This window comes from Coturnix japonica, unplaced genomic scaffold, assembly GCF_054131305.1.
Source record: "Coturnix japonica strain WE unplaced genomic scaffold, WE-NBRP24 Scf050, whole genome shotgun sequence".
NCBI classification, from domain to species: Eukaryota; Metazoa; Chordata; class Aves; order Galliformes; family Phasianidae; genus Coturnix; species Coturnix japonica.
In genome coordinates this window covers 260129-279042 of record NW_028188953.1, presented here as the reverse complement: position 1 = coordinate 279042, position 18914 = coordinate 260129, and the positions used below count along the sequence as shown (strand labels likewise).

General features: G+C 51.8%; 3 protein-coding genes across 8 annotated transcripts; 1 reads left to right on the top strand and 2 right to left on the bottom strand.

Moving 5' to 3' along the window:
• The first annotated feature begins 1382 nt into the window (after positions 1 to 1382).
• On the top strand, positions 1383 to 5337 carry LOC146752114 (SUN domain-containing protein 2-like). 3 transcript variants are annotated; one of them, XM_085532708.1, is made up of 8 exons: positions 1383 to 1487; positions 1633 to 1682; positions 2198 to 2238; positions 2449 to 2630; positions 3135 to 3235; positions 3714 to 3881; positions 4595 to 4681; positions 5179 to 5337. In XM_085532708.1, the coding sequence occupies exons 3-8, from the start codon at positions 2234 to 2236 to the stop codon at positions 5284 to 5286; spliced, it is 651 nt and encodes a 216-aa protein (XP_085388834.1). In that variant the 5' UTR covers positions 1383 to 1487; positions 1633 to 1682; positions 2198 to 2233; the 3' UTR covers positions 5287 to 5337. The 3 variants fall into 3 exon arrangements, with proteins under 3 accessions (XP_085388834.1, XP_085388833.1, XP_085388832.1); XM_085532707.1 differs by lacking the exon at positions 1383 to 1487 and having other exon boundaries at positions 1518 to 1682; XM_085532706.1 differs by lacking the exons at positions 1383 to 1487; positions 1633 to 1682 and having other exon boundaries at positions 2060 to 2238.
• Positions 5338 to 5345: 8 nt separating this feature from the next.
• On the bottom strand, positions 5346 to 18873 carry LOC146752112 (uncharacterized). 4 transcript variants are annotated; one of them, XM_085532710.1, is made up of 7 exons: positions 18587 to 18873; positions 17481 to 17553; positions 16590 to 16807; positions 15560 to 15656; positions 15085 to 15240; positions 5933 to 6138; positions 5346 to 5631 (listed from the first exon to the last, which is right to left on the bottom strand). In XM_085532710.1, the coding sequence occupies exons 5-7, from the start codon at positions 15196 to 15198 to the stop codon at positions 5379 to 5381; spliced, it is 573 nt and encodes a 190-aa protein (XP_085388836.1). In that variant the 5' UTR covers positions 15199 to 15240; positions 15560 to 15656; positions 16590 to 16807; positions 17481 to 17553; positions 18587 to 18873; the 3' UTR covers positions 5346 to 5378. The 4 variants fall into 4 exon arrangements, with proteins under 4 accessions (XP_085388836.1, XP_085388838.1, XP_085388835.1 ...); XM_085532712.1 differs by lacking the exon at positions 15560 to 15656 and having other exon boundaries at positions 18298 to 18873; XM_085532709.1 differs by lacking the exon at positions 15560 to 15656.
• On the bottom strand, positions 7667 to 10184 carry LOC146752113 (uncharacterized). Its single transcript, XM_085532704.1, has 2 exons — positions 8999 to 10184; positions 7667 to 8626 (listed from the first exon to the last, which is right to left on the bottom strand). The coding sequence occupies exons 1-2, from the start codon at positions 10182 to 10184 to the stop codon at positions 8529 to 8531; spliced, it is 1284 nt and encodes a 427-aa protein (XP_085388830.1). The 3' UTR covers positions 7667 to 8528.
• Positions 18874 to 18914: the final 41 nt, after the last annotated feature.

Genomic DNA, 18914 nt, shown 5'->3' with positions numbered 1-18914 from the left:
TCCAGGTTCCAAATTCATCCACCCTTTCACAGCAACACCATGGAAGGCAGCGCTGGAGCTGGGAACTCCTCCCCAGCCAAGCTGTCATGGATTTGTACCTTTTGCTATGGGTTTCCCACCTCATCACATCCTGTGGAGCTCAGAGAAGAACTACACGTTCCAGAGGCCCTCAGGTTCAATTAGACTGTATTATATTGTGTAATCTTGCATCCCAACATCGTAGTTAGTAAAGTAAGTCTTCCTCCTTAGATCGTTGCCACTGCTCTGTTTGTTTCCTTAGCCCAGCTCCCATCTCCCTACCCCTTTCCCTTCCCAATATTGGGGGCCGGGGAGCCCAAAGGCCAACTAGCCCCCTGTTATGGACATAGATTGATCCAGATAACTCCATGACGAGGGTGAGCAGTGATAGGATAAGGGGGAATGGTTTTAAACTGAGACGGGGGAGGTTTAGGATGCATCTTAGGAGGAAGTTTTTCCCCCAGAGGGTGGTGACGCACTGGAACAGGTTGCCCAAGGAGGCTGTGGATGCCCCATCCCTGCAGGCATTCAAGGCCAGGCTGGATGTGGCTCTGGGCTGCCTGGGCTGCTGGTTGGCGACCCTGCACACAGCAGGGGGTTGGAACTGGATGATCATGACGTTCCTTTTCAACCCAGGCCATTCTATGAGTCTGTGACTCTCACAGCCCCCACCAGAAGCACACGGCCTGTCCGTGCCCAGGACGGGAGCAGCTGTGCAATGGCACAGACATCTTTAATAGGGCATCCAAAGGAGCTCCGAGCGCAGGGTATTCCAGCCTTGGGCTGGGGGCAAACCCACAGGGTCTGTCCCTCCTGGGCACACCCTGTGAGCTCATAGAAGGCGTCACTTGGCCCTCACAGCTGTCAGCCATTATGACATCAGAACCTGCCGTCCTGCTGAGGCACGCTGCAGAGCTGTGCAGCACTGCAGTCCTGTGAGGAGTGCAGAGCAGGCGAGTGGAGAAGAGGTGCTTGTGTCCTGGGAGGAGAGCAAGCCATTCTCTGTGTCTGTGCGAGTGAAGGAGCCAAAATGCCAGCCCAGCTGGGCAGGTGGGTGCAGCAGGGCCAGAATGTGGGGAGGGGAAGGCAGAACCGCTGCGTGCTGCTGGGCTTTCTCCAGCCAGGCAGCCCAAACTCCATTTCCGTGGGCACAGCCCTGCTCCTGCTCTGGGGAGAGCCGACTGGGGCAAGGCTGCTGCCCCCCATGGCACAGCACAGCACAGCCCTTCACTCTCACGTGTCCCATGGGTGCTGTGGCACTAAGCAGCTCTTGCTAACGGGCCCTCCCTGGACTCACATCTCTGCTGGGCAGAGGAAGCCATGGCAGCCGTCTGCTCCAAGGATCCCAGCAGACCGTGTGTGTCCCTGCGCTGGGCCGTGATAACCACCATCTGATCTCTCCCTTAGGCAACGCGTCGGCCAAGAGGAGGGAAGGAGGACTCCTGTCCTGCCTCTAGTGGTCCTTTCTGGTGAGTGTTCCCCACCCAAAGCCATCCCAGCACAGCCCAGGAGCAGGACCGTCCCACACGGCTGGGTTGGGAGGAGGGAAATGGGCTGCAGGGCTCAGAGCAGTCTGGCAAACTAATGGTCTCTCCCGACCGATGTCCCCCACAGCTGGAGCCATCCTCTGGATATTGGGAGTTTGGAGAGAGAACGCCCTGCAGGTCAGTGCTACGCTGTGCGGCAGAGGCCAAAGCTCTGCCCTTCTGCCTCCGTGGGGACAGTTTGGCCATGGGCTCATCACTGCTGAGACGGAGCCGGGCTGGGGGTTGCCTTGGCAGCAGGACAGGTTTTGGTGTGGCAGCATCTTCCCAGTGCCCAGCACGGAGCTGAAGGCAACAGCGCGTGGGAAGAAGGAGCCTTTGGCCCATCCGTGGGACTGGGGAGTCTGGAAAGGATGGGAAAGCAAACGGAGAAGCAGCAGATGCTCTGACACCCCATAGAGCCCTATAGAGCCCCCACAGACACCCCGTAGAGCCCCATAATGCTCTGTAAGACCCCATAGAGCTGCACAAGAGCTCATAGAGAACCAAAGAGCCTCATGGTGCCCACAGGCTGTGGTCCTCTGCAAAGTGCTGGGAAGCAGCAGGAAATTCTGCCAGCGGCTCCCTGGGAAGCTGCTTTGGAAGCTCTGGCCGTGTTCCTCATGCTTCCTCCCATCAATGCCTTTCTCTTCCAGGTGGTGTCTGCAGGACCTGGGCAAGAGCTCCTGTCTATGGGGTAAGGACACTTCCTTGCCATGCACCTGGCTCTGCAGTGTGGCCTCAGCTGGCTGTGTGCTCTATGTGGCCCTTGGCAAAGCAAAGGAACCAAAGGGGCTGGGGGATAAGGAAGAGCACAACCCCCTGGGATCCTTCACTTCATGGCACTGGAACTCTGACCTGCGGGGTGGACATTGCTGAACAAGACTTGCTTTTCCTTTGCCTTCAGGAACCCATTGGTTCAGCTGTCGGCCAGGAAGGAGCTCATTGTCGAGTCACTCTCTGATGTCCTGGAAGAGAACGGGATCCACGGACTCGAGAGAGAGAAAATTCTGCAGCTGACACGGCACGCAATGGAGGCAGCTGTGGAAAAGAGCAACTGGATGCCCAACTGGGCTCTGAAATCCTTGGGTATGTAGACAGCTCTTCACTACCCTCAGCTTTGCATTCCCCCAGACCTGCCCAGCTCTGCTTTCCATCACAGATATCTCACAGAGCTTTAGGCTGGCTGAGGTCTGAAGGGACCTTAAGACCATCCCAGCCCAACTCCCTGCTATTGACAGGGCTTTGCATCAAGGTGCTCAGGGCTTCATCCAACCTGGTCTCCAACGCCTCCATGGCTCCTCTGGGCAGCACATTGCAGGGCCTCACTGTCCACTGGGGGTCCAGAATTTCCTCCTCACTTCCCATCTAATCCCCCCATCTCTGAGGCTTTACAAACCCTTCCCCTCTGCTCCCAGGGCTGACTGGCTCCTTTCCCCAATCAGCACTTCAGGCCGGGACTCAGCAGTTCCCATACACAGCAGGAGGGATTCTGCACCCCAGAGCCCCACCAAGAGCTTTGGGGATTGAGCATTCCCTCCTTCAGCTCATCTCTGGGCCATTCCAGTGCACGTCTGTCCATCTTTATTTCAGGTGCCACTGTTGATGCGGAGAGGACAACCAAGAGTTATGGTGGGAAAGGCCGGCTTTCTCCCCTCTTTTCCTCCGCGAAGTCCCCGGAAACCATCTTGCAGGTATGGCAGGAGAAGTGCTGACTGTGGGCTTCCCCCCCTTGCTTTCGCCCCCCTCCCCCCACAGACACCCCACAGAGCCCCATAAGGGCTCCCCCTCCACCCCTTAGTCCTTTCTTCCCCCAGTCCTTCCCCTTCCATCCTTCCCCCCAATCCTCACCCCATTCTGGCTGCACATCCATTTCCTTTGGCCCAGCTGCTCTGCTCAGCCCACACTCTTCCCCACATCGCTGACACCAGCGTTGGGAGGGTGCTGGGCTGACAGATGCTGGGGAGGGCTGCCCCGCCGGCTCTGTGCAAGCAGAGAAAGGCAATTGACTCCAGAGCTGTTGTCCAAACCTCTGCATATTGCCCTCCCGTCCCTTGAGTAGCGTTCCATGACGGGCAGCCCCATAGAAGACAAGGTCTGTGCTCCTTGCCCACCATCCAGCTCTGGCGGCTCTTTGCCTCCCCACTGATGGACGCGTCTTTCTCCTTTCAGCCCGATGTTTCTGCTGGGAGCTGCTGGGCTTTCCAAGGATCTCAGGGCCACGCCGTCATCCAGCTGCCAGAGAACATCTGGCCCACGGCTTTCACTGTGTGGCACGTGTCCAAGGCAGTGTCTCCCTCTGGGGAGGTCAGCAGTGCCCCCAGAGACTTTGCCATCTTGGTAAGTCTCTGCCTGCTGCTGCTTCTGGAGGGCCCCGAGGAAAAAGCTTTGCCATAGAGCCCCATAAGAGCCCACTGAACCCCTATAGAGCCCCAGAGACAACCAACACAACACCATAACCGCAACATAAGACCCCATAGACCCCCACAGCCACCCCAAAGAGCCCTGTAGAGCCCCCACAGATGCCCCATAGAGCCCTATAATGTTCTGTAAGACCCCGTAGAGCTGCACAAGAGCTCATAGAAAACTAAAGAGCCTCATGGTGCCCAACAGACACCCAACAGGGCCCCATAAGGGCCCTACAGACACCCAACAGAGCCCCATAACTGCCACATAGAGCCCTGTAAGACCTCATAGAGCCACACAAGAGCTCATAGAGCACCATAGAGCCACACAGTAGACACCCAACAGAGCCCCATATGACCCATACTGTTGGGAGCTCCCAAATTTCAGTGGTGGGCTGCTGCAGAGCATCCTGCCTGAGGGCACCGAATCCCTCGGGTGGTTCCATGTCTCCAAAAGCCTCTACGGCTCTTTGTGGCCGAGCAGCTGGGAGCAATTGCTCCACATGCCTTGACTCAGGTTCACCCTGCTTTGTGCTCCAATCCTGCCAGAGCACAGGGAGGGTTGGAAGGGCTCCCACCTTTGGCCTCAGTGTGTTCTTTATGGCACGGCCTGCCTAAGTGTGACCGCTATCATCTCTTCTCTTTGAGGGAGTGGATGAGGACGAAGAGGAAACTCTCCTGGGGTCATTTGTTTACAACGTGGACGGAGAGATCTCCCAGACCTTCCACGTTCAGGTATGGCAAGTGCAAGGGGGGAGGCCGGGCTGCCTGCATGGCATGGGAAGAAAGAGCTTTCCTGCCCACCCTCTGCTCTGCAACATGGCCGACTCCTGCAGGGTCCCTTTTGGAAGCCTTTGGAAGCACTTGTTGTGCCGTGGCTCTTCCCATGCCCATAACAAAGTCTCTCCTCTGCTACTGCTTCACTTGTATACTGAGACCTTGAAGTAACTACAAACTGCTTCACTTATATACTGAGACCTTGAAAGAAAAGATTCTTCTCTTGTTCTAAAGGCAGAAACAACATTTGATTCCCACACTGATACGATGGGCAATAACAAGAGGGGGGTCTGCATGCTAAACAACTATTGAATATGAATCTGAATTCCAGGAAATCACTGACTGTGTATTAGGTTCACACATATCTGTGGGGCGAACAGTGGGATCTGTGGGGCACTATGTGGCACTGGTCCCCCTCCGGCCCATAACGAATCCTCTCCTCTTTGCATTGGCAGGAGAAGCCCCTTCAGTCGTATCGAAAGTTCAAACTGGATGTGCGGAACAACTGGGGAAACGCGGAATACACCTGCGTGTATAGAGTGGAAATCCACGGAAACCCCTAAAAACCCCTAAAAATCCCTAAAAACCCCTAATAAACCCTAAAACCCCCTAAACTCTGATGTCTACCAGAGGGTTTTAATTAGGGACTGATCATTCACTGAAGAGATGTTGATAACTTTCTGCCCACCTCGAGGCTGGTTGGGGGGAGGGAGGAGCTGCGGGGCTGAGTTGGGTGGGTGTTTGGGGGGGGACCGGGGAGGGGCCCGTGTCTGACAGACAGAGACCCTGAGAACAAAAAGAGCACGTCTGTGCTCGCCAGGGACTCAGCTCTGCATGGGCAGCGGCAGCTCTCAGAGAAGCCTTCTTCATTTCCTCTCTCCTCTCTTTCTGTTGTCATCATCATCTGGCTGTAGAGCAAGGAAAGAGAAATTCATTTTGTCAACAGCAAAACTGCGGAAACATGGGTACCATGAAAACAGACCAGGAAGCCTCTCAGGGAAGGGGGTTTCTAGTGGGACGTGGAATTAATTGGAAAAGAGGGGGCCAGGCATTCTGGCATGGTCCTGGTTAAGGACATGGACTGGGTAGCCTTCAACTCTTTTCTCTTCTCTGTCCAGAGAAGGAAAAAGCAAAGCAAACCCTAAGCATACTCCATGCGCTTGATAAAGTAAGTGCCTCACCATGGCTGCTACGACAGCATCTTCTTACCTCTTGGCTTTGAGGCCCAGGACCGCACAGTCGGCACTGGGGCAGGCCCAGGATGTGCTGCTGGAGCTGGCACACTGCCTCTGCTCTGATGTGGGCTCTGGGCCTTTGCCACACTGCGCTCCACCTTCGAGTGTTTCTTGGCAGGCCACAGCTCTGCTTTTTGCTCCTCTTCCTCCACTCCCTTGTGCTTTCTTGCAGCCACGGTCCTGCAGAAGGAATGGTTGTCAACTGTGGGGGAAGGTCGTCCCCCTGTCCTGGGACCTGCTGTTCCAGGAAGCCCTCCAGCCTGGAGAGCAGCTTTCACGTAGATCTTGCCATTTGGCTCAGCACCTCTCCCTGTTAGAACAAAGAAAGGGGAAGCTGCAAGATTTAACGAGTCCAGCACTACCTTCAGGCTGCAAACTGGCATAGAATCACAGAATCAGATGGGTTGGAAGGGACATCCAGAGATCATCGAGACCAACGCCCCAGCTGGGCCATGATACAAGGACATCTCATCTCCAGTGTTGACTGCAATGGATCTTAGGCTCTTGGGTGAACTGTGGGTTTGTATTTCCAGTCCTGGACAGGAAAGGTCACTGTCAACCCCTCCAACTGCAAGACCTCAAGCAACATGCAATGACAACAGTCCCAGGAAAGGACAGACAGCAAGCCTAACTAGAAAGACAGGACCCAGAACCCAGATGCCTGCTGTGTGTCTGTAGCTCTCTTCACAGCTGGGCCACACTCCACACCAGTGCCCTGCCTTCCTGCAAGGCCACGCTTCACTGCAAGCCTGTTTGCTTCAGCTTCTGGCAGAAAGGAAACAAGAAAGACGTGAAGAGCATCTCTTGGGAGGAAGATCTGAGCACAGCCAACCACAAACTTCTGCTCCTCAAGCGTACTTTCTGCCATTTGCCTTCCTGCTGCTACAGCGGAGTGCCATTTCTGCAGCCAGCACACATCTGCAGCGTCCTTCCTTCTCTCCTCCAGCACACACACCCCTTCATGCAGCCCTAGATAGAGGCAGCTACCCACATCAAAGCTCACAACAGCTTCTGACCTGGCGAGGCTTTACATTTCAAACCTTGGCAGCTGCAGCCACCTGGCTGTACTTCAGGGGCTCCACCTTCCTGTGGGCTGAAAAATGCCACGGACAGAGTTGATGATACGGTTGCTGTTCCACAGCTGCTTCCCTAGAACTGCTACTAAGGGACATCAACCAGAACGGCCCCACGTTTGGACGGGTTCCTCTGAGGGGGAGGTCTACTTCTGAGAAGGGAGGTGGTGGCCCTGTTTGCACCATCCATAAAGGCATCAGAGCTTTAATCCCCCTTCAACCTGGCAAGGACTCCCTCCTTGAGGTGGTGCATAGCTATGAGGTTGCTGGCCAGGTGAAACATCGGCCACTGCCGAGTCATGATCCCGTTTGCAGTCCTGATTTCTTTGGAGATGATGTCAAAGGAGCCGAAGGTGGGAATCCAGACTCCCGGCAAGTGAAAGAAAAATGAGGTGTGGAAGGGTTATGGGCTGGCTGGAGGAAGAGCTGGAGTTGATCCAGCGTAGGGACAGAGCTTAGGAGCCCTCTCCCACTGTTCAGAGACACAAGCCAGGGCACAGGAAAGGCTTTGGGAAGGGGCTGCACAGTCATCTCCTTCTTCTCGCCCTCCCAAATGCAGCACAGCAGGCAGGGCAGAAACAGCCCCATGGGATCCAGAGGCTTCCAGATGCAGCGACTCGGCACGGACTCAGATGTGAACGATCCAAATCGTTTATTACAAGTTCTCACATCCCTTATATACCTTCACAAGTTGTTATTTTCTAACTTTCCCATCCGCCCTTACAACTTTCCCAAACATCTTACATGTCAACAAAGCATTCTACAAAACACTTTTCAACTGTCCATGCAGGCACATAACCAATCAGAGCTGTGAGACTCTTCTTCTCCTTGCAGAGGTGTCCTTGGTTCCCATGCTGTTTATCTTGCTCCACAGCTGCTGCTCTGAACAGCTTTTCTTGTATTCCCACAATTCCCCCTTTTTTGTTTATTGACAAGCTACTACCATACTATAAAATAATAACACTAATTATATTAATAACATAATCATTATAACTCAATCAAGGCCTCGATTGACAATACTCTAAAAGTGAAAAAAGAGACAAGTCAAATACAACATAACAACATTACTGTTAAACCCACTAAAAAGAACAAACATGTTTGTACTGCAACCTAAGTTTCTGCAACCTGAAAATAAATCCATGAGGGTCCCATTGTGTTAATCCGTAACTGATCAGGAAAAGGCTTCAATTTTTATATACTCTGATATATTGATTTTTAATGACCACTAAAATTTGTGCAGTAAATGCTTTTAAGATGTTCATAACCATGCTCTACCAACTGAGTTATCTGGGCTAATAATTGATTAATGATCGCACAATTTAATGGAATAGCATGTCAAATAGAACCAATTTTAGAGGACAAATGTACTAGAGTATCACTAAGGGCATTATTACTTATTGACCCTTGAGAAACAGCAAGCCATGTTGGTGGTGGATGTGACAGGTAGTGCCAGCAGGGCGTCCCCTGCTTCAAGGTGCACATTTCCTCTCTCACCCATCACAGATTCTCTCCTGCATTCAGGGTCTGAAGGATTTCTTCCAGTTGTACACCACATCCGCATGGCCAGTGCGTGATATAGAGCCCAAGTGGAACACCTGCTTGGAAAACAGAATAAACCATCAAATTTAGTTCTATTAGCGTGCACTTTTGTCTAAAATGATGCATGGTTATATTTTCAGATCCCAATTAATTGGATGTAAAAGAGGTATCCGTTCTATGATACTGGGTCATCTCTTTGCCTGGGATTCCTTTCCAGGTTTTGTCTTTGCAAATTGAGAAAAGCTAATTAATAGGTTAATAACATCATAACCAAACAGTACTAAAACATTAAAAGAGCTATTCCTGTAGATTCTAGCATTGATTAGATCAAATCCTGTTTAATACACATCTGATCTATTACTAAAATAGAAGAAGCACACAACATCCTAGCTAATGCCTTAAACTCTAAATCTTGAGACTGCATTCACCTGTATGTGCTGTGGAAAATACGTAAGAAGAATGAGTATCTATTGTTACATGTGCATATTTTAGACGGCCAAATTCAGGAACGTGAGTGACATCTGTCTGACACAGTTGAAGAGGTGCTGTGCCACATGGATTTGTCCAAGTCGGAGGCAAAGAGCTATCAGTCAAATTATGTAGCTGATATTCAGTCATAAACACGGTGTATTGCATAGGAGAGAGGATCATTCTTAACACAGTTTTCCAATCGTGAGGGGTCATAGCGTAACTGTCACTGTTTGTAACCAAAAGATTGTATGTAAAGGCTGACTGAACTCCGAATGTTCTCACTGACTCCCTTAGCTCCTTCACTGCCTCATAAGGCAGAGATTCCAAACGGGGGACCTGATTAGGAAAGGTCTGCAACGTGTCAGCATCACTTCTTAATACTGTTTCTTTTTTGCATTGCTCTAAGACATCACAGTACGCTGTAGGGAAATTTGTCATTCCTGCTTCCTTCAAAGTATCATCAGGAGGAAATGTGTCCGATTCGCTTTCTGGATCTTCTGGACCGGGGTCACAACGATCCCCTGGTTTTGATCCGTCCGTGTCTTTAACCACGTTACACGCCGGCTGCACAGACGCAGCAGCGCATGACGTGCGGGGGGAGGAGGGCAGAAGCGGCGCGACGAACGTCGTAGGCGGAGCGAAGGGCCAGGGCGCCGTAGAGGGCGGCAACGCGGCGAACGTCGGGGGAGGAGCGAACGGCGGGAGCGCGAAGGGGGGCGGCCGCGGCCCCTCGTCTCCCCGAATCGGGGAGGGGTCGGAGCCGCCAGTCGGATCCGGGCACGGGCCGCTTCCCGCAGCGAGAGGCAGCGGCGGGGTTGGGACGGAGGGCGGCAGGGAATGGTCGGAATAAATTCTTTCCCGTCGTGATTGCTTAAGCCCTTCCATTATCCGGCTCCAAACGGGCAACAGCTTAGCAGCCTTTCTGTCTTTAGCGAGAGAAGCCTCGTAGAGTTTTGAGCCGATTTTGTCCCAAAGTTCTCCATCGAGAGAGAACTCAGTTTTTGGAAATTCAGGGACATTTTTGCTTATCCATTTAAGAAGAGTAGCTAATGCTTTAGTAGACACAGTCTTATCCTGATACGGTAACACTGACCGCAATACTTCGAGATTTACTTTCTGCTCCTTCGTTAGTGAGCTCCCCATAGTTCCCGACTGCTCACCTTCTGTCCTGCAGAACGGTGCGGGTGCGCGCAAACAGTCTCTCCGAAGTTCAGTCGGGCGACGCTGCCGGACCGGGCTCGCTCAGCCGCGGGTTGATTTGCCCCACGTTGGGCGCCATTTGCAGCGACTCGGCACGGACTCAGATGTGAACGATCCAAATCGTTTATTACAAGTTCTCACATCCCTTATATACCTTCACAAGTTGTTATTTTCTAACTTTCCCATCCGCCCTTACAACTTTCCCAAACATCTTACATGTCAACAAAGCATTCTACAAAACACTTTTCAACTGTCCATGCAGGCACATAACCAATCAGAGCTGTGAGACTCTTCTTCTCCTTGCAGAGGTGTCCTTGGTTCCCATGCTGTTTATCTTGCTCCACAGCTGCTGCTCTGAACAGCTTTTCTTGTATTCCCACATCCAGAGGTTACGTGGGCCACAGCCCCACCAAACACCGTGCCCCCGCGTACACCTTTAGAGGGACAAACGGCCTGCGGCAGGGAGCTGCGGGCCAGGTCCCTGCTACTTTGTGGAGCCGGCCATCACCAGGAATGGCAAGTACGTGGTTCCAGGCGCCCACCTCCAAGGACGACCCACCACCAAGACCACCGTCACCCCCGGACCGAGTGAGTACCACTGCTGCAGTGTCCCCACGTGCTGCAGTGTCCCCGCGTGCTGCCTGTGTCCCCCAGCAATTGTGCAGCTCTTCAGAGGACTCTTTCTGGCTGCAGAAGGAGACCCGCCCTTCACAGCTTTCTTCCTCTTCTCCTCCGCCCCAGGTGACTACCGCACCGAAGCAGCCAACAGGCACGTCTTCAAGTGCCCACCGGTGCAGTCCATGGCCTTCCGGCGGGAGCCCCTCCGCACAGACCGCCCTCCAGGTACGTGACCCTGGCAAAGGCAGACCCTTCAGCCTGAGCATCCTCCAGGGACGGGCTGCTGCTCAGAGGGGCAACACGTCCCTCCTGCTCCCACCAGCGGGCTGTGCAGGCTGCCCCTCGCTGCTGCTTCCATCTCCTCCATCCCCTCACGCACACACTCTCTGCTGCTCCTCCTGCAGGTCCTGGCACTTACACACTGCCCAGGCTGATGGGGCCCAACACAGCCTACACATCGGCCAGCCCCTGCTACTCCATCAGGGGAAGGAGCCAGCGCGGTCGCTTTGACGAGGACCTTGCCAAGGTGAGCTCTGCTGCTCCTCTCTTCCATGTTAGCGTCCAAAACCAGGCTCCTCTCCCTGTGCCACAGGGGCTTCCAGCCCTGCTGCAGCTTTGCTTAATGCAGCCTTCCAGGGAAAGAGAGAGCCTTGAATGTGACCCCAGCCCCGTGTGGCCATGACTCTCTTGCAGACTCCAGGTCCTGCAGCGCTCCCCAGAGTGGCCGTGGATGTGTACAAGAAAAGGACGCCCGCATACACCATGGCAGCCCGACCAAAACATGGAGAGGGCAAAGCAGTGAAGCCCGGGCCGGCAGACTACAACGTAGGCCAGGTAAGGCAGCTGCTCAGCTCTTCCCCTCTGCTTCACAAGCACAGCCTTCACGCCTCTCCCCCCTCCCCTGAGCCTTCCCCACATCTCCCTTGCAGGGAGCAAGGGCAGCAAAGAAGGGCCCTTGCTGATCTGCCTTTCCTTTCTGCCCTTCCAGGTGACGCTGATCAAGCCCCAGGCGCCTGCCTCCACTTTTGGGATCCGGCATTCCCTCTACACAACCCCCCTCATCATGGAATAAGACAGCACAGTCTGGAAGGTTGTGTAGGAGGGAGAAGGGAGAGTAGCCAACATCTGTCTTCCTTCTGATCCCATTTCCCTTCATCCAGTTGGGCTTTTGCCCATTACACTGTTAGATGTTAGTGTTAGGATAAGTCATTAATAAATTAATTAAAAACCTTATGTAGACCTTGTTACTCCTTTTTCCTCCCTGCTACACGCAGGAATGCGCTGCCGCTCCCTGAAGCCTTTCTAACATCAGCGCATAGGAAAACGCTGATGCTTTATCAGTCATTTGCATTACTGAGGGGTTCTGTGTGGTCACTGGGGATCTCTGGGATCCCTATGCATCTCTAAGGGTCCTTATCGGTCTCTATCTGGTCCCTAGTGTGGCTCTGTGTGGTGATATGGGGCTCCTATGGGCCTCTTTGGGTTGATATGGGTTCTCTAAGGGTCTCTTTGGGATCCATAAGGGTCTCTATGGGGTGATATGGGAACCCTATAGGTCATTATGGGGTTACTAAGGGGCAATATGGGGTCCCTGTGGGGTCAATCGGGGCACTGTAGGGCTCTATGGGGTCACAAGAGGTCTTCATGGGTCCCTAAGGGGCTCTTTGGGGTAATATAGTGCTCTACGGAGCTCACTGGGGTCCCTGAGGGGCTCTCTGGGGTCCCTGTAAGTCTCTTTGGAGTCTGCTTGGGGCTCTATGGGATGATATGGGGTGATATGAGGTCCCTATGGGGCTCTTCGGAGTTTCTGAGAGGCTCTTTCGGGACTGTTGGCACCCTATGGGGGTCTGCAAAGTGAGAAAATGCTGATGCTTTATAAGTCATTTTCATTACTGAGGTCTGCCACGTGCTGAAGTAAGGAATGAAGGGAGCAAACAGCAAAGGGAGGTGGCCGTGGGCAGTGCAGCCCTTCCAGCACCATCAGGTAGATGTAAGTGAGTTGCCTGGGGCTGAGTGACTTAAAGACCTGCTGGTGATCATCTGCCGGCTTACAGGATGGCCGGCAGCATTTCCTGTACCCGTGACAGCTCCTGGCTTGGCCATAAAGACATTCCTGAAACAAAGGTTGAAGGGAAAATAATGAAACACGGAGGCAAAAAGTGAATAGAAAGCAAAGGACAGTAACAAAGATAGAGAAAGCAATGTTTGGGTTGGAAGAGATCTGGAAGATCACACGGTTCCAACCCCCCTGCAGTAGGCAGGGACACCTCCCTCTACACCAGGGTGCTCCAAGTCCCACCCAGCCCGGCTTTGTGCACATAAAGACAAACCATGTCTGCCCCCTGAAACCTGTAACAGCCACTCAAGGGGACACACAGCACCTCTCATCATTTCATTACTCTGCAGACAAGGTTTAACAGCAGAGCACTCACCCATAACCAGCAAAGCATCTTCCAGGTCTCCAGACCTCCCAGATTTAATGCTGTCTGTTATGTCCTTGATAGAAATGCCTCTGTACACATCCAAAACTAGGAGGAAGAGTCCACGGTAGAGAGTCAGAGAGATCCAAAGGGCCATTTGGCAAGAACAAGCTCCTCACATGCTGCAAGAACATTCTATCGTCCCTGCAGCACTGCCAGATATATCAGGACCGTCCCACTAAAATAATTCATTTCCATTGCTAACAGTCCTGCTAATTGGCCTACCACAGCTGTTACCATTTTCAAGACCTTCTACTTCATGCTGGCAGATGAATTTCTCAGCTCCTCTCCCCCCTGCCCCAATGGTGGTCACACTCCACGATCTCTGCTTTCCACGCTGGAGCAGCAGCAAATTGTACTTAGGTTTCTGAAGTCCCTTCCAGTCTCAGAAGGGAATGAAACAGACCAAAGGGAATGGATGCAATGGGGCTCTCGCTAAGACATCTGCTGACCCAGAAGAGCTTGCACTTACTCAGCACCTATGAAGCTCCTATAAAAGCATCACACACAAATAAGGAAGGGAAGAAAAACCCAGGACGCTGTGGAGGGGTCCTACCTCTGAGCAGGTGATGCCTGTTCCATGTACAGAGGACGGACATAAATTGTACCTCATCTACTCCCCACTTCCTCTCCCCTGCTTCGTACAGGCACTTATAGACATTATGGATGGCAAAGTAAGGCTCGTGGAGAAGCCTGGGTATACAGAAGGTCTTTAATTCATTGGTGGTAGAGAACTGCTGGCCTGTACGTGTCCAGATCATGGATATTTTCCAACAAGCACCATCCAGGCATGGCAACTCACAGCTGAAATGTCATTGCCCCTGCCAAGTAACTTGCCTGCCTAGAGACGTCTCATTAGAGACTCGCAAACAAGAGCAGAACCCATTTATTCCCATTTCACAGGTTGGCTTCTCTTCACCACACATCACATGCACAAGAACACATTGCTCTTGCAAGGAAGCACGTTCCTACACACCACAGCATCCTGCTGAGCAAGGGCATCATCCACATACATTCCCTCATCTCTGTTACCCTGCAAAGGTTCAAGGACAGAAGACACAGCTCAGCACAGCATCTACTGGAAGCAACCCTTGAGAATTCCCCACTCAGAAACAGCTGCTGGAGATGGCTATTGGAGTCCTTCAAAGGGAATACTAGCTCACAAACACAGTGACGCATCTCAAATGTGCTTTGGGCTTCCTTCTGAAACGAGCAGCAACCCACTTTACTGAAACACAGAGAAAAGAGCCCCTGGCATTCATGCACACCCAGAGTCAGAATCCCCTCCCTGCACAAGATGGGTTTGAGGAGCAGGCCATGAGACACATCGGGTGAGAAAAAGCCAGCCTGGAGCTCCTCACCGCTGAGCACAGAGCTGCACCCACAAGAAGATACAACTCCTTCTCCCCTCGCCTTGGCTCACTTGGCCAGAACTTCAGCAATTACAAAAGAAAGATTTGCAAACCTTCACAGCCCTCCTCACTTTGTGCACATCAGACATGGCGGTGGGAGTCATCATCCCCACCATCACCCTCTCAAAATTCCCACTCAGCAACGTCAAGTCACCAATCAAATCCTAGAAAGCCAAGAGAGGAGGAAGGAGGTGGCAGATGGTGCAGCCTTCCAGGACAGACAGAACTGAGCTGTTCCCCACTTCTCTTTAGGCTCTAGCCCTCCTTGCATCAACAACTGCTCTGAACTGAACAAGAACAAAACAACCTTGGTCAAGGAAATTCTCCGCCGACCTTTCTCTCACGGAGATTGGGTCCTTTTTCACTTTTCACCCCAGTGACACAACCGCCTTCACACATCTCTGTAGACCTTTTAGGTGATCGGAACTTGCTGACGTTGGGAAGCATTTACTTTGGTCAAGATGTCAATGATGATCTCTTCATCCGTGCCTGCAAGAAACAAATGGAAGCCAGTCAGGCTGCTTGCACAAGAATCAGAAGTGCCCTCTGGTCTTGTGCCGCCTCCAGTCCCCTGCACAGCCAATTCTCAACAGCCCCAGGACTACATCCATGCACACAAAGCTGCCAGGACACACTCCACCAGAGGAGCTGTATTTCAGGACATAGGAAAGGCAGTTGTCTTTCCACTTCCCAACTATTTTTAGGGCAGCTGTGCAGCAGAGCAATGCAAGCAGCTGCGCTTCCCTGGAACGAACCACCAGAGCAGCCATTCCCAGTGCTGGGGAAAAAAACAAGAAATAAAGTTGACCTGTGGAGGGAGATCAACTTAGCAGAGCCCTTCATGGCCTTCCTGAGTGCTGTGCTTCTTGCTCAGCGCTGAAGCTCGAGATCCCCTTGATTGTTGCCTAAGGCCACAAGAAAAGGATTTAGCAAAGGCAGACTTGCGCCCATGCACACAGAGAGTTGAATTGAAACAAAACAAAGCACATAATAGACGTGAACACGGAGATAGTAAAACTCCACCCACACAAGTGATGTTGTATCAGACTTCTGTCTCACGCAGCAGTCTATTCTAAGGGGACTTCCCAGGCACATCAGAAAGAAGCCACAGGGGCACAACTACATCGAGTACATAACTCCATGCAGCTGCCCACAGAGTCTGCAGTGAAACAAAAGCTGGACCACCTTGCATCTGTGTTCAGTCCCACCAGGCCTTCTTCCTAGCAGATCTCCGTGTCAGCCATAAAGCAGTGTGCTCCCATCACAGCCCTAGCTCCTTCTCTTGGAGCAGGTAAGGACCATTACTCAGCACCATTCCTTTTGCTCTACTCGGCACTGGTGAGGCTGCACCTGGAGAACAGTGTCCGGGTCTGGGCTCCCAGTACAAGAGACAGCTGGACACACTAAAAAGAGTCCAATGGAGGGCTACCATGATGGTGAAGGGACGGAACACCTCTTCTATGACAACAGCCTGAGAGAAGTGACTGCTCAGCCTGGACAAGGGGAGCTCAAGAGGATTCCACCCATGGCCATCAATCCCTGCAGGGAGGAACGTTGCGGCAGCATTGCAGCTACTAATGAAGTTCCCAGTATATCAGCAGCAAAATATGCTACTAAAAAGGAAAGACAAAACTATTGTAAAAAATCTCTCAGTCGTTAAGGACACATTCTAAGTAATGAAAGGTAAAACAAAGCAGAGCCCAAAGCTGTATTAAATCTCTACTCGGGTCAGAATTCCTTTGTCACCATATCTGATTGCTCTTTTGGTTTCTGAAAGTGCTCGGTAGAAATCCAGAGTTTACGTGGATAAAACCTCAGGATAACATCCATTTACTTACACGCTACGACTGTTAAATAATCCAAGTCAAGTCTACTTTACAAGGAAGTGAGCAACAAGCAGAAGAAGCGAAGAAGAACATCACGTTGAGTTCACATTCCTCAAGGTGCAAATCGCAGCTATTCCTGCCCAAAACCTTCTGTTTCTTCAATTGCAAATAACAGCTTTTCCTTCAGCTGCTCATATTTCTTGTAGGGTGGAAGGTCCAAGCGACTGAAACTGAAAACAAAGAGAAACCTTCAGTATTGAACAACAGTTTAGACCACCAAAAAATCCATTAGGAACACAGGCATATGAACTGTCCTGTTCATAGGGATAACTGCATTTGTACAACTGGATTTGTCTAAAACAGCTGTATCTTGACGTGCATTTATCTATGAAAGTGAGAATTAAAGCACAACAAGCACCCGAGCAGCGATAACTTTCCAGAACTGGCAGCGTATTTAGTAACAAGTCTCACCTTATCTCTCTTCTGTATCTGAGAGTTAAAATCTGAGCATCTTCACAAAGCACCAGCATAACTGAGAAACTGAGCAGAAGCTACATTTTAACCAGCCAAGAGGGTGCGTGAATGTGGCTATTTATTTGCATTGCCAAGATCGGGTGTGGTGATAATGAAAGATCAATCCCAAAGTCTTTAGCAAAAAGTACTGTTTATTACTTCATGTTTTAGTGGTGTGCAAATCCATGGCATTTACAATGGAATCAGCTCCACAACAAAACTGCTTTTGAGAAGTTCAGCTATTACTCAGCAGAGCTTACTGCCATAACCCAGTGCTTTGCTTTCACACAGTCTCAGACACTTCCATATCACACCCACTTCCTAAAATCTCAAAGTAGATTGCCATCCGTAAGAACAGAACCACAGCAGAGTTTGATCCTTCGTACTTACTAGGTGAGACTTCCAGGTAACCAGTTTTCCTTTCCAACTTTCTCAATGCAAAATTTCTGGGGTCTGTTGCTCCCTGTACAAAAATCAAACAAGGAATTCTTATGTCTAACTGCCCGTGTAGACCAGTACGTAATAGATGACAACAGAGCGTGAAAGGCTTGAAGAGAAAACAAGACTATAACTACTTGCAGAGCACAGAGACATCTGTCTCTCACTACATCCCTCTGAAGAAATCCACGTAGTGAAATGCATAAATATGAAGCGGTTTTCAAAGAAATTCAACCACTGAATGACATCGTTGGTTTGGTACTGGAAGGAATCTCTGGAGTTTACCTAGTCCTGCCACTCTGATCAAGCAGGGATACCCAGAGCAGGCTGCCCTGCCTGTTAAAGCAAGGCTCCGGGACGGAGGCTTCAATGAAACGCCACGTGCTCCTGACTGCCCGCACTGTTCAAAGCTCCCTCTCCCTCCCTCCGCCCTATTGTTACAGTGTGCTTTAAATAATAGGAGCAGTAGTCATGCTAAGGCTCGTAGTTAGGCCTAGTCTGTGTTTCTCACGTATCTAGGAATGCAAGTTGTGTTTCTTATGAACCCGAGCACGGATCTAAGTAATAAATCTTGCTTAGGAACAAAGCACAGCGTATGTAAAAATTAGGTTTAGATTTATGGTGTGATGGTAGAGCGGTAAAGCGTTTTAGAGAAAATGAATAGTAAACAGAAAGGGGGCCTCTAACAGGAACATCCAGTAACGTCACAGATCGAAGGAGGAGAAGAATGTACAGCACATTTCCTCAGGTCTTTGTGGGATAGTCTTACCTGATTGTAACCAAGGAAACATGACAAAAGAGGACGAAGCAATCCTGAAGAAAATGTATATAAACCTTGTGACTTCTTTATAGTTTGGGGCTCTGACTTTGGACGCTCGTCCTCAGGCTCCCGGGCCCTCAATAAAGCACCGCATAAAACGACTCAGGTTGGTTTGTGTTCTTTAACTACGGGCAACACTCTGACGGCAGCCCTTCAAAGCAACCAACACAACCACGCCAAACCGCAGCCCGGACTCGTCCCGCTCACCGCAATCCAGACCCACTCCATCCGTACAAACCTTCATCCACGCCCACTGCCCCAGCCCAACACGGCACCGAGGCGTGCGGATCCATCGGCACCAATTCCAGCGGGGAGTCCTCATTCACAGCCCCGGAACAACAACGCACACCGACACGGCCGGGGCCGGCTCAGGCTCTGCCTCCAGGCTTTTGGGGCCGGCCGGGTGACTCCGCAGCACAGCGAGACCGTGGAGCCGCCCGGGAGCCGCCTCTGGGTGCCGGCAGCGCCGCGAGCTCCTCCCCCGACAGCCCCTCCGTGCCCCCGCACCGAGGCCCGACCCCGTTGGCAGCACAGAGCCCGCTCCTCCCGGCCCCGCTCACCGGCCC

Coding starts and splice junctions, on each gene's coding strand:
- LOC146752114 (XM_085532706.1), top strand. CDS start 2,060: ATGGTGCCCACAGGCTGTGGTCCTCTGCAAAGTGCTGGGAAGCAGCAG. Junction 3,236..3,713: donor CCCCGGAAACCATCTTGCAG/GTATGGCAGGAG, acceptor TTCTCCTTTCAG/CCCGATGTTTCTGCTGGGAG. Junction 3,882..4,594: donor CCAGAGACTTTGCCATCTTG/GTAAGTCTCTGC, acceptor CTTCTCTTTGAG/GGAGTGGATGAGGACGAAGA.
- LOC146752113 (XM_085532704.1), bottom strand. CDS start 10,184: ATGGGGAGCTCACTAACGAAGGAGCAGAAAGTAAATCTCGAAGTATTG. Junction 8,627..8,998: donor ATTTTCCACAGCACATACAG/GTGAATGCAGTC, acceptor TTTTCCAAGCAG/GTGTTCCACTTGGGCTCTAT.
- LOC146752112 (XM_085532712.1), bottom strand. CDS start 15,198: ATGCTTCCCAACGTCAGCAAGTTCCGATCACCTAAAAGGTCTACAGAG. Junction 6,139..15,084: donor CCAATCTCCGTGAGAGAAAG/GTCGGCGGAGAA, acceptor TTCCTTCTGCAG/GACCGTGGCTGCAAGAAAGC. Junction 5,632..5,932: donor CTGGGCCTCAAAGCCAAGAG/GTAAGAAGATGC, acceptor CTTGCTCTACAG/CCAGATGATGATGACAACAG.